This window comes from Centropristis striata, chromosome 4 (genome assembly GCF_030273125.1).
Source record: "Centropristis striata isolate RG_2023a ecotype Rhode Island chromosome 4, C.striata_1.0, whole genome shotgun sequence".
Classification (NCBI taxonomy): domain Eukaryota; kingdom Metazoa; phylum Chordata; class Actinopteri; order Perciformes; family Serranidae; genus Centropristis; species Centropristis striata.
In genome coordinates this window covers 22,180,096-22,192,049 of record NC_081520.1, presented here as the reverse complement: position 1 = coordinate 22,192,049, position 11,954 = coordinate 22,180,096, and the positions used below count along the sequence as shown (strand labels likewise).

The 11,954-nt window shown below is 38.1% G+C and overlaps 2 protein-coding genes across 2 annotated transcripts; both read right to left on the bottom strand.

The window, feature by feature from the left end:
- Positions 1-305: 305 nt before the first annotated feature.
- LOC131970513 (complement C1q-like protein 4) lies at positions 306-2,797 on the bottom strand (the record flags this gene model as incomplete). The annotated part of the gene is made up of 3 exons (XM_059331926.1): positions 306-987; positions 2,477-2,617; positions 2,704-2,797. Coding segments are annotated over 3 exons (669 nt in total), but the record flags the coding sequence as incomplete, so codon positions are not given.
- Positions 2,798-4,557: 1,760 nt separating this feature from the next.
- On the bottom strand, positions 4,558-11,909 carry ftr86 (finTRIM family, member 86). The gene is made up of 11 exons (XM_059331300.1): positions 10,854-11,909; positions 9,760-9,855; positions 9,434-9,667; positions 9,175-9,337; positions 8,990-9,082; positions 8,822-8,872; positions 8,675-8,713; positions 7,972-8,013; positions 7,781-7,849; positions 7,498-7,700; positions 4,558-6,681 (listed from the first exon to the last, which is right to left on the bottom strand). The coding sequence occupies exons 1-11, from the start codon at positions 11,361-11,363 to the stop codon at positions 6,346-6,348; spliced, it is 1,836 nt and encodes a 611-aa protein (XP_059187283.1). The 5' UTR covers positions 11,364-11,909; the 3' UTR covers positions 4,558-6,345.
- Between the last annotated feature and the right edge of the window lie 45 nt (positions 11,910-11,954).

Below are 11,954 nucleotides of genomic sequence, written 5' to 3'. Positions count from 1 at the left end.
GAATTTTAACAAAGGCCCCTGAATCTCCAAACGATCTGTTATGGTTGAGTGGTATTGTGGGTATTGTAGGAGCCAGGTTTTCTCACAAGAAAGGCAAATGTGTTGAATAAAAAATGTTTATATCTGTATCAAATGCTAAATCAACAGAGAACTCTTGTTCTGTAACTCTCCAGTGTGCCATTGTGGAAACAGACAAACAAACAAAATACCTCATGATGCTTCTCTTTTGTTTAAAAGCTTGATTTATTTTGTTGTAACTTTACAGGTGCATCACATATCTCCTTCACAATTATATCAGAAAAGTAACACAGATATGTAACATTTTGAAGTTATTTATGTTTGAAAAGACTGAATTAAACCTTGTTTTGTCAGTGGAACATGACGAACAACAGAAACAAAGAATTGTCAAGGTGGATGAGAGTAAAAAAGGGCAGATAGATTAAAGGGCTACAGACGAGAACTGTCACCACAGACAGACTCAATGTGTGGGACTCAAACCTCATCAATAAGATAAGAGTTGGTACAAATCACAGAGCAGCTACATTCCCCTTAATTAGTCAGTAGCATACAGCAGGAAACCCGTGAAAGTGTTATAGTGGCTGCTGTCGTCGCAGAGGAAACATCCAATGGGCAGGTTGACAGCCACCTTGTCCCCAGCCTTCAGGTGGAGGGCCACAACAATGGTGGCACTGTCCTCTTGGTCTTGCATATTCTTTTCTCTGGGTCCTGCCACCACCTGGCCATTCACCAGCAGACCTGCGCAGGCAGCCAAGGTGTTACCAGGAGAGCCGGCGTCACTGTAGACGGTGAGGGCGAAGCTGTAGACGCCGGAGCGCGGGACAGTGAAGATGCCGGTCTTGTCGCTGTAGCTGCCGCCCAGGTTGATGAAGATGTGTTTGTAGACGATGAGCCTGTCGTCGCGGAAGGGGCCGTAGCAGTTCAGTTTGCTTTGACTGGTCATAGAGACGGAGAAGGCGCTGCGGCTGGCTGGAGACGCAGAGTGGAAGAGAGAAACAAAGTTACAGCCAGTAGATTGGATGACATGACAGAGTGTGAGAGCTCTTTCATTCAATAACCCATTCAGACCCCTCATTCATTCCTATGAACATAACTTTACAAGGGTGTTTAGATCTATGATTTATCTCATCTTAGTCTACCCAAATCTACACAATTATTTAATCTTCTGAACCTCAAGGTGTTTCAGTTCAAGGTGTTTTCTTTCTTTCTCTCTTTACATATGTGTGTGTGTGTGTGTGTGTGTGTGTCTATATATATATATATATATATATATATATATATATATATATATATTGAATTTCTCTGATAAAAACTTTTTTGAAAATGGAATAAAATGAAATTTATATAACGCTTTTTTCAAGTGCCACAAGTGTCCTCCACATGCTATACATATTGAACTATTTGCATTTTTCCAACCTCTACCTGCAACCTCTCCTTTCCTCTCCTCTCTGCTCTGTGTAAACAGCCTGCAGTTGTGTCTGATTTTCAGTGAATATTTGTCACATGATCCTTCATCTTGGCAGAATCAATCATGACTTCAGTGTGTCTCTAGGGAGAGCAGTATTTAAAGTTTTTAACAGGATCTAGTTATTCCAAACGGTTTATTTTTGCTGACATTTTTAATGAGACATGTAGAATAAAGTGATTTTCACAGAAATTTCACAACTTTAAGCTTTGCTTGGTTACTTTTTCTAACTGAAACCTTTGTAACCTACTATCTGTTCAATGACTGTTGGAAAGTTCAAATTCTTTCCACAAGAAACAGTGTGTCTTTTGGCAACCTTTCAAAAAAAACTTTTTAGGGTGTGGGGTTTAGAGAGGATGTAAACTGTTTTTAAAAGAAACATGAGATGTCATATTGTTATGTGTAATATGTAAAAATAGTATATGAAAGATTTATAGTTTTTTAAAGCTTAACGATTTTTAAAAAAGTAAAATCCATCCCTTAGAATGGATGAGGGATCTGAATGTTACTGGAAGGGAAATGCAGAAATAATATATGGAAGTCCAGTTTTGATTTATTTATGACTATTTTGAATTAATTTTCTAATAAAAGGGTCACTTCAAAACACATCCATACAACTCAGAAAACTTTGAACATGCTTTTTTCTGGAGATAATAATATATTGATTTAAAATGTTGTTAAAATAATGCAAAAATATATATGAAATGTGTTTTAAAGCATTGCTTTTACATTCACATAAGTAAATCAGTCTCAATAAACTCATATTCCTGTTGAAAAAAATGTATTGTCATTTTCACTATTGGTGGTTTCACATGCTCAGATTCTCCGTCCATTGGAATAAACAGAGAAAAATACAAAAAAACAGTCTTTAAATCCATGTTTGTTTTTAGTTTCTAATGATTTATGTTTATCTAAATCCACCAATAAATTATTGTTGTTGCGGTGGCGACCTTCACTCTTTCCTAGTGTGTGTAACTCATGCACTTGTCTCACCTCGGATGTTGTTGAGGATATTCTTTGTCTTCGTCAGTTCCTGCTCCATCTCATTGAGGCTCATGTTGAAGAACTTCTTCATCCTGTGTACCTGTTGCTGCATCAGACAGCAGCCACACGACGCCCGGTCTGTGAGACACGCTGAACACACAGAAGCACAACAGGTTGCAGATGACAGAATGTGCACACAAGTCTTATGATTTTACTTATAATAAACAAATTCTCACGATCTTCAGGACCAGTGTCATCAGTCTTTTGGCCGGTTCCCAACCAGGAATACTGAGCCTGGATAAGGGCTGCCTCCAAAAGACACAACACAATAATAGCTGTGGAAAAAGAAGAAGAAGAAGAAGACATGTAAACCAGAAACAATGATAACACTGAGAATATAAACTTTTTAAATGTTAGGTTTAATTATATCTCACCTCGCATGGTGATGCTGGCAACTGATGATGGTTTCAAGAGGACAGAAGATGATAGACTGAAGGTCAAGAGTGACACCTATTTATATATGTATGTGTCCCGTCTATACTGTTCTGTAGCTCCTCCCTGTTTCCCCTATAGTCCACCTTCATTCCTGTAAATGTATACATCTGAACACCTCAACTCAATTTGTTTGACAGTTTGACTGGGGGCTTCACACACACACACACACACACACACACACACACACACACACACACCCTGCAAGGCTTTGTGTTGTCGATGTAGGTCAGGTATCATCTGTCCTCTGAGGCAAACTGTCCATGTATTTGTGTCAAGTGTTCCCATCAGCACACAAAGATGTTTTTCCCCTCTGTGTGTGTGTGTGTTTGTGTGTGTGTGTGTGTGTGTGTGATGCTATATTGTGCATCAAAGATAGTCTGACTTGTCAGTCTACAGCTGAAAATATTGTGCCGATTGGTTCAAAGTGATCTCCTGTTCATATAGCAAGAGAGTAGAGTTAAACTCAGATTGATTGATATGTCACTCTGCCCTGTAAAAGAAAAAAAGTAATTTTGCAGAACTGTACCCAATTATTATTATTTTTACATAAAGTGCAAATAATAATATATTATTATTATTATTATTATTATTATTATTATTATTATTAATAATATTATTATATACTTATTACTATATATTTAAAATATTAACTATACAATATAAGTTGAAACCTGTAAAATAATATAATGAGATATGTTTTTTTTTACAGTATTATTCAATTGCTTAATGGCGTTTAATGTTAAATTACACTTTAATTAAAAACAAAAAACAAAATATTAACGAGACACATTATATTGCTGAATGTAAAATTAAGGCAACTTTGGTTTTTTACAGCAAAACTTTAAATTTAATGAAAAAAAGAATAAAAAAGAATATTAAAGTCAAGAAAACCTTTAGTTATTCTACACACACACACACATATATATATATATATATATATATATATATATATATATATTGCATTTTATTGCATTTTAAAATAAATTTTCTGTAAAATAACTTTCATTGTTTACTTAAGTGGCAATTACAGTGAACTACATGTTGACCACTAACATTGCATTACTGTAACTGTATACCAGATGTGTTTTAATTGCCAATCAAAGATATATATTTTGTATTACAGAAGCCATGTTTTCAGTGGTGATTATATCTGTGTATTTTGGCCAACTTCTCAATCAGGGCAGGACACAACAAGCTGTTGCCATCACTTGTTAAATGAGGGATTCATTTTCCTCCTGTGAATAGTGTTAGATTACTTGAGTTTACCAGCACAAAGCAAGGCTATGCTTCTGGGTGTTTGGATCAAGGGAAAAGACAAAAATGTTTCATCCAATGATGGAGGAGTTGAGACAATATTCTACATGTCTCATTTAAAACATCACCAAAAAGAAACTATTTGGAATAACTAGATCCTGTTAAAAACATTAAATTCTGCTCCTCTGTGACACTGTGAAGTCATGATTGATTCTGCTGAGACGAACGGTGTGACAAATATTAACTGAAAATCAGTTTGCAGAGAGGAGAAGACAGGAGAGGTTGTATATATACACATTCCATTTTATTCCAAAATTTGTTTTTAATGTATCGGAGAAATTCAACTTGCGGTTTTTAAAACTTTATTGCAGTGAAATACAAGACCACGTTAAGATTACTAAATAACAATCCTAGCCGTGTCAGGAGAAAGGACTGTGTGGACAAAAGACCAATGAAGGTTAAACAGTTTTTTTGCAAATCCATGTGGGAATACTAAAGTTACCACGGATAACTTGTGAATGGAAAGGGACTTTGAGAGCATCCAGGTCACCAAAGTGTGACAGTCAAAGATAAGATCAGCAGTGTTCCAGGCGCTGCAGTCAGAGAAGTATGCTTACATAATCTGTGTTAGCCTCGATGACATTCACAGTATTACTGAGTAAGGGTGGCTAAAGTAAAGTATTAATACAAACAACAGATCTACAGTCAGTATACAATCAATTTATTTATGCTTTATTTATACAGAGAGAACCACTGTGCTGTTTACATGTGAAACAACATTGGAGAAGAAATAATACAAAAAACAATAATTATGAAATAAAGAACATGTAGGCCTACAGGGTAGAGAAAACGTTTCATTTTAGTTAAAATCATTTTAATTGCTATTCTGTATTACTCCTTAACCACTTTATTTTAATATTTATATTTATATTACCTATTTTGTTCATTGTTTTTCCTATATTGTGATTGTTTTTGTAATTGACTTTGTAACTTTAGGGGCAATCTGGAACCAGAATTTCCTTCAGGATTAATAAAGTTCTATCTTATCTTTTCTTATCTTATCTTATGTATTCAGCAACTTTTTCTGTAACAGTACTATGTGCAGGTTGGTAATAATCCTATTTTGTGTGATAAAGACCTTTTTTCTCTTGTTGCTGCGGTATTGAATGAGTATATATGTCTTGTAATAATACTACTGTATTAATGTTAACAATTGTGATATTGTGACTGCAGTGTTACTGAAGGCTATTCAATCCATCAACAGCCATAATTTACAGCTTAGTTATGCTTTAAGAGATGTTAAGATTAAGGCCAAAATACAATATGTGAAGAAGGTGTATGAAATGTGTGTGTTTGTTGCTATTTTATTAACATACAAAAGCCTTCTGGAAAATGTACATCATATCAATATAGGCTGGAGTAAACAGACTAATAAGAGAACCAGACATGACTGAACGTTTGTGGGTTTTTTTTTCTCTTGCAGGATCTCTGGACCAGGAAGAGTTTTGGACTTCCTTAACCGTCTGGGATCACATTAATTCACTACCCTTTGAGGCCATTAAAGCCAAGAATGTCCACTACCAAAAAAAATGCTTTAAAAAGCATCTTAACCCTTTAAATGCCAGTTTGATGACACAATGTCACTGGTGTTTTTTTATTAAAACCCCACAAAGAATCCTGCAACAGAATGGACTTTTTTCTTTGAAAAACAGTGACATCATGTAATCAAACGGGCATTTAAAGGGTTAAAATCCTCAAAATCTTTGAAGGCTTGGTAGTTTTGAGCAGAGCAGAAGTTGTTTGAGGTTTATGCAGAAAAAAATGTTAAAAAAATAATAATAATATGTTAAGTTTAAGCATTTTTTTTTTTGGAAGTGGACATTTTTGGCTTTAATGGCCTTAAAAGGTAGTAAATGTGTACACAGTGTATTATACACCCATTATAAAAAATGAAATTTGAACTCATGCCATATGCAGTATCACAGCCAAAGTTATTGCCAAAACATAACTGAAAAATTACAAATTTGGTCGAAAATGTCCATCGTGATACCAATGGGTTAATACATTTTCAATATGCTTCTAACCAGACGAGCAGGTTATGTCAAAACACACCATCATTTGTATTCACCTCAGTCCAACTGGCAAAGAATCACTGTGGCCCCGACCCCAGCCCAGAACCTGAACCCTGGGTACAGAGGGCCGGTGAACTGGCTCTGGTGCTGGTGGATGAGATCGGCCTTGTTGTGGTTGATGCGGTAAAAGGCCAGAATTCCTGCATGCTGGTCCAGATAGACGCCAATATGCCGGGCCTTAGACGAGCCCAGCTGTTTCTCCTGGCCGTCGTGCCAGAAGGAGAAACCGGTCCCAGACCAGTACAAGCTCCAGGACTGAGGGTTGTGGCCCAAACGGCTGCTGTCATCAGAACCCTTACGCTCCATCTCCTTATAGGCCACACCGATGGTGATCTGCATTATGGGACAGGAAAAAAACTTGATTAGGAAAAGAAGCAGGATTTTGTGAACCAAATTTGATGGTAATACATCCAGTTGCTGTTCTGATAATCCAGTCATGGACTGACTCACTGAGAGTTTCTCTTGTTTTTCTACATTAAGTGCTAATGCCATAAAAAGGCCATAAAAAGGCAAATCTGTATTTTTAAATTAATTTAAATTGTCTGTACTGTTGCTACTGTTATTTCATGGTGTTTTTTTATTTAATTTTTTGTTAACAATAAATGTAAAGTTTTACTTTAAAAGAACTGAAAGTTGTCTTCATTTTACATTCAGCAATATGATTTGATTTGATTTTTACATTAACTGTAATTTAACATTCAAGACCATTAAGCAATTGAATAAAACTTTTAAAAAAAAAATCTATAATGTCCCATTAAATTAATAAATAATATAATAAATATATTTAATTTCAAAGTTCCATTTCATGGATAATATTTTAAATAAAATGATAAATAATTATATATTATTGTTGTTATTATTATTATTATTATAATAATAAATAATTAACTTTTTAAAACCTTGTAACGTAATATGGTAAATTTCTGTCACATTCTGTGGCTGGATATGCATTCACTAAACTGTAATTTGGGCAAAAGGGACTCTAAAATCCACAGACCATGTATCCACAGGTCTCATTTGTGGTCCAGTTTAGTGCTTTACGTTTAAATAAAAGCCAAATTCCACAATGATCTTCAGGAATATATATATTGTATGCAGCATGCGCCTGTCTGAAACAACCCATTTCCCCTCTGATGCTGAAGTATCCACCTTCTGGCCGGTCCACTCCACCTCCCAGTAGTACGGGCTCCCTGCCAGGGGCTCTCTGCACAGAACCTGTCTCCAGAACTGAAAGCGCTCAGGGTGGTCCGGCAGGTTCAGGTTCTCAGCTCGCATCGTGGCCTTACGACCTCCGTCGGACAGCAGCACGTGGCGATACACCGTGTTGGTATCCATGGTGGGTTCAAAGTGAACTGAAGAGAAATGGATGCATTTCAGTAACGATGCATATGTTTTAAGCCCAGTTTCATATTGTGGAGCATGATGGACCCACATTTTAGTAATTCTTCTCTTGTCTTTGGTTCTGCTTTTACAAGTCCCACTGTTGTTACAGGAGCTGCTGCTAAGAGGGGGAAAAATACAATTTTAATACATCAAATCAGGGATCAAAAGTCAACCATTTCTACGTCTCCATGGGGATGTATTTCGTTATTTACAGGTGACTTCTGATGCTTTTGTAGTTACCTGGAGGTTGAGAAGGAGGGAAAGGTGGAGGTGGTGCTGAAGCTTTATGTCCAGAGAGATGAGGGGAGAGCAAACAAAAAAAACAGATGAACCAAATGAAATCTCAACTCCATGATCCACTAGTGGAATGTAACTAAGTACACATACTCAAGTACTGTACTTAAGTACAATTTTGAGAAACTTGTGCTTTACTTGAGTATTTCAAGATTTGTAACTTTATACTTCTACATCACTACATTTTAGAGGCAAACATTGTACATTTTACTCCACTACATTTAGCTGACAGCTTTAGTTACTTTCCAGGTCAAGATTTAACATGATAAATATGATCAATATAAAATGATTAAGCATGTTTATAAATTAAACCACATGAAAGTACATTACATTGTTAAATGAGCCAGTAACAGTAAAACATTGCTTACATGCATCCATAATAAAAACAATTCAATAATATATTTAGAATATATAAAACAATCTGAGTGGGTCCATTCTACTTTTACTTTTGGTACTGGTGCTGATAATTTTGTGCTTTTACTTGAGTAAGTTTTGAATGCAAGACTTTTTTGTTGTAGAGGTGTAATTTCACAGTGTGGGATTAGTACTTTTGCTTAAGTAAAGGATCTAAATACTTTTCCCACCCCTGATGACTTCAAACATCACTGACTTGTTTTTCATGTGCTGTAGCAGACTTTCTTATTCTCACCTTGAGGAAACACAGGACGTTTGGATGAATCCTTGTGCCCTGGAGGGCAAAGAAATGAATAGATGAAGCAAAAAATCTAAACTCTGGGACTTTCAAAGAGTCACATTCACACCTTTTTTCTAATGCTAAGTTTGTAAAGTAACTTACCTTGGGGTCGTGGAGGGGGCAAAGGTGGAGGATCTGTCGTCATCTCATAGACTACAGGAAAGAATGGAAGAGTTGTGAAAACTTGTTACAACAAACGTGTTCTCAGCTTAAATGTGTTATGTTCTCGCCCCCAATGTCCTGCCACTTGGTGATTTTAAGGTACCGTACCTGTGTTTCGTGAGGCCTGACCACTGATATCAGCTTCTGCAGAGCATGGCGCTGCTGCACCACTGGGTGCTGAAGCCACAGGATCAGGATTCACTACAAAGAAAGGCAAAATTTTGAGTGTCTGAAGAAGAAAAGAGAAGTGAGGCGAAGAGGAGAGGAGAGAAGAGAGGAAGAGGAATACTGACGTAATGTGTTGATCTTGGCCAGGCTGGCTTTGCATTGATCCTGTATTGACTGTTGTAGTTCTTTCATGGTTGAGCGAACAGATGCTACCACCTCTTCTTGCCGACCCAGTGTGTACTCTCCTTCGGCAGCTGTCAGACCCAGCGGCTCCATGATGAGGAAATTCTTCCGAATAAATGACACAAAGTATTACAATTAAAATCACCTGTTCCAATTTTATTGATGAACCTTTCCATCAACACCCTGCCTCACGCCAATTACCTTTAAGAAGCAGATGTCGTCCTGCATGTCAGCCAGCCTGCTCAGCTCCTCAGTCTTCCAGCGCAGTGATGCGACCTCCTGCTCCAGCCTGTGGATCTGCCCCTCCACCTGACTGCCTAAGGATGTCTCATGAGTGCTGAGGACCTCGCCGACCTGGATGCCTGTTAGATTCACACTCTTCATCAGCTCAGAGAATAAATCTGTGCTCTCCTGCTGCAGAGCCTGCACCAAGGCCTGGGAGTGTGCAGAGAAGAGGAGAAGAAAAAAAAAATCAGGAAAGAAATGAAGACTTAGATTTCTACACCAAACAATCATATTGTACATACCTTGTGTTGGCGGGCAACATGTGGGATCTCCATCAGCCTCTTTTCAGTCTCCTGGGTTCTCTTCTGTGTGTCCATCTGCATCTGGACAAGCTCTTTCTAGACAGACATATGGATGGATTACCAAACAGTGCCAATGCGTGTCAACCAGGAGAGACTTAAAAAAGTAATAATACACCACAAAGAGATGACAACAGCTGCAAAGAGACACAAAGAAACACATTACGACTATGAAAAGGGACAAGGAGACACAAAACAATTCCAGACAGACACAGAACAACGACAATGAAATACAAAACAGCTGCTGTGAGATATCAAAAACCTACAATGGGACTTGCAACAACGGCTGAACAGGCCTACTGCGGTTACGGTTAGAAAGTAAACAATAAAAATGGTGTATATATATATATATATATATATATATAACATTTTTAAATGTTTTAAATTTATTTTTAAATTTTTATTATAATTAAAGACCCACCCAACTCTTGGTAACCGGCCCAGATTCTGCCTGCACAATACAAGTCAAACCAGCCCAATTGTGCAATCTGACAACACTGTCGACTGGGCCCATGTCCAGGGGGTCAAAGTGTCTCAGGGACCCCCCAAAAAAGACAAGAAGAAAATCAAAATGACCATAAAGAAACATAAAACACCATGAAGACTACTTATAGACCCAACAACTACAAAGAGAGGCAAACAGTCACAAAGAGACAAAAAGCAATCACACAGAGATTGATAATAAAGTGTATTTTGCTGCTGTTTAGGTAAGATGTTGGGCCTTTTACACACCACACACACACACACACACACACACACACACACACACACACACACGATAGCAAAAGAATACTACACTATACTACAATGTAATATTGTACTTTTTGATGAGTCGTTTGCGATAAGGAAGAACCCTTCCACACAGGAATGTCTAGTAAAAACAATTTTACAAGTATTTCAAGTTCAGCTACATGTTGGAAGGGTGTCAACGCAGTAGATGCACATGTGCCTCCTCTTAAACACCAAAACCAACATGAGAGAAAAAGAAAATATAAAAGAGCTGAACTGATAATATCACCCCAGTGATCGTTGCATACCTGTCTGTCCATCCTCTCTTCCTCAGGTTTGAGCACACGATGTCCCTTGTGTTCATGCTGGCAACACAACTCACACACACACTCTCTGTCTTCCTGGCAAAACAGGTCCAGGGGTCGGTTGTGTCGAGGGCAGGGCCTGGGCTCCACTGTGGGGAGCTGAGGGTACACGCTGCCTTTTCGCGGCCCAATATCTGGCAGGACCTCCAGGTAGACAGGCATCGACGGCAGGGCAGAGGACACAGATGTGGAGGAGTTTTGCTTGAGGCTGTTGGTTCGCAGTTTTTCCATAGCTTCCACTAGCACTGTGCTCTTCGCCAGCGAGGGTCGAGGGTTGAAGACTTGCCTACATTGGGGGCAGTTGTAATGACCAGCACTGTTTTTCTTGTCCCAGTGGCTCTGGATACACGCCAAGCAGTATGAATGTCCACAGGGTAGAGTGGCCGGGTCCTTTAGGGTGTCCAGGCATACTGAGCAGATGAAGGTCTCCTCTTCGGACCAGGCTGAGGCCATGTGGTACTGGGTGGAATGGAGAAGGATGATTTCTTGGGGGATGAATGGAAAACCACACGCTTGCTTCGCTGTTTGAATAGTTTACAGAGCTAGAAATACTACTGGCAGGCCTTTTAAGTTAAAGCAAAAACACAGAAAGGTGGGAAGGCTCAAATGCCAGTTCAGATGAAACTCATGCTGCTTAAAAACTAAGGCAACATGCACTCAGGGTGGGGCTGGTAAAGCAGGTGAGGTGAGGATTTTCCCATGCTTATGTCACAGGTGCTTCCCAGTTTGACAAGTTAAAAATGATAGGCCTCATGAACTAATGGCTACTTTATGTTACTGTGAAACTTTATCTTAACTATGAAAAATCATTGATGTTAAGAATTTGAGACAAACATTGATATTAGGACTCCTATTTGAAAACAAATCTATTGAAAAAGAGTCTTAGTCTCTGCCTGGTTGATGTGGACTCCAATGAGGACAGACTGGTTTTTCCCCTTCTGAAAAGCTGAGTATTGATGCAAATTTGCAAACAATGATGGGTTTCCCTTGTGATTTAAAGAGTAAATAATGTGAATATTCTCTCTCACCTCCACCCTGTATCTG

Excerpts from the sequence above, each read along its gene's own strand:
- ftr86 (XM_059331300.1), bottom strand. The coding sequence starts at position 11,363 with ATGGCCTCAGCCTGGTCCGAAGAGGAGACCTTCATCTGCTCAGTATGC. Across the intron at positions 9,668-9,759 it reads ATGTTGCCCGCCAACACAAG|GCCTTGGTGCAGGCTCTGCA; the intron begins GTATGTACAATA and ends GCACACTCCCAG. Across the intron at positions 8,014-8,674 it reads ACGTCCTGTGTTTCCTCAAG|CTTCAGCACCACCTCCACCT; the intron begins GTGAGAATAAGA and ends CTGGACATAAAG.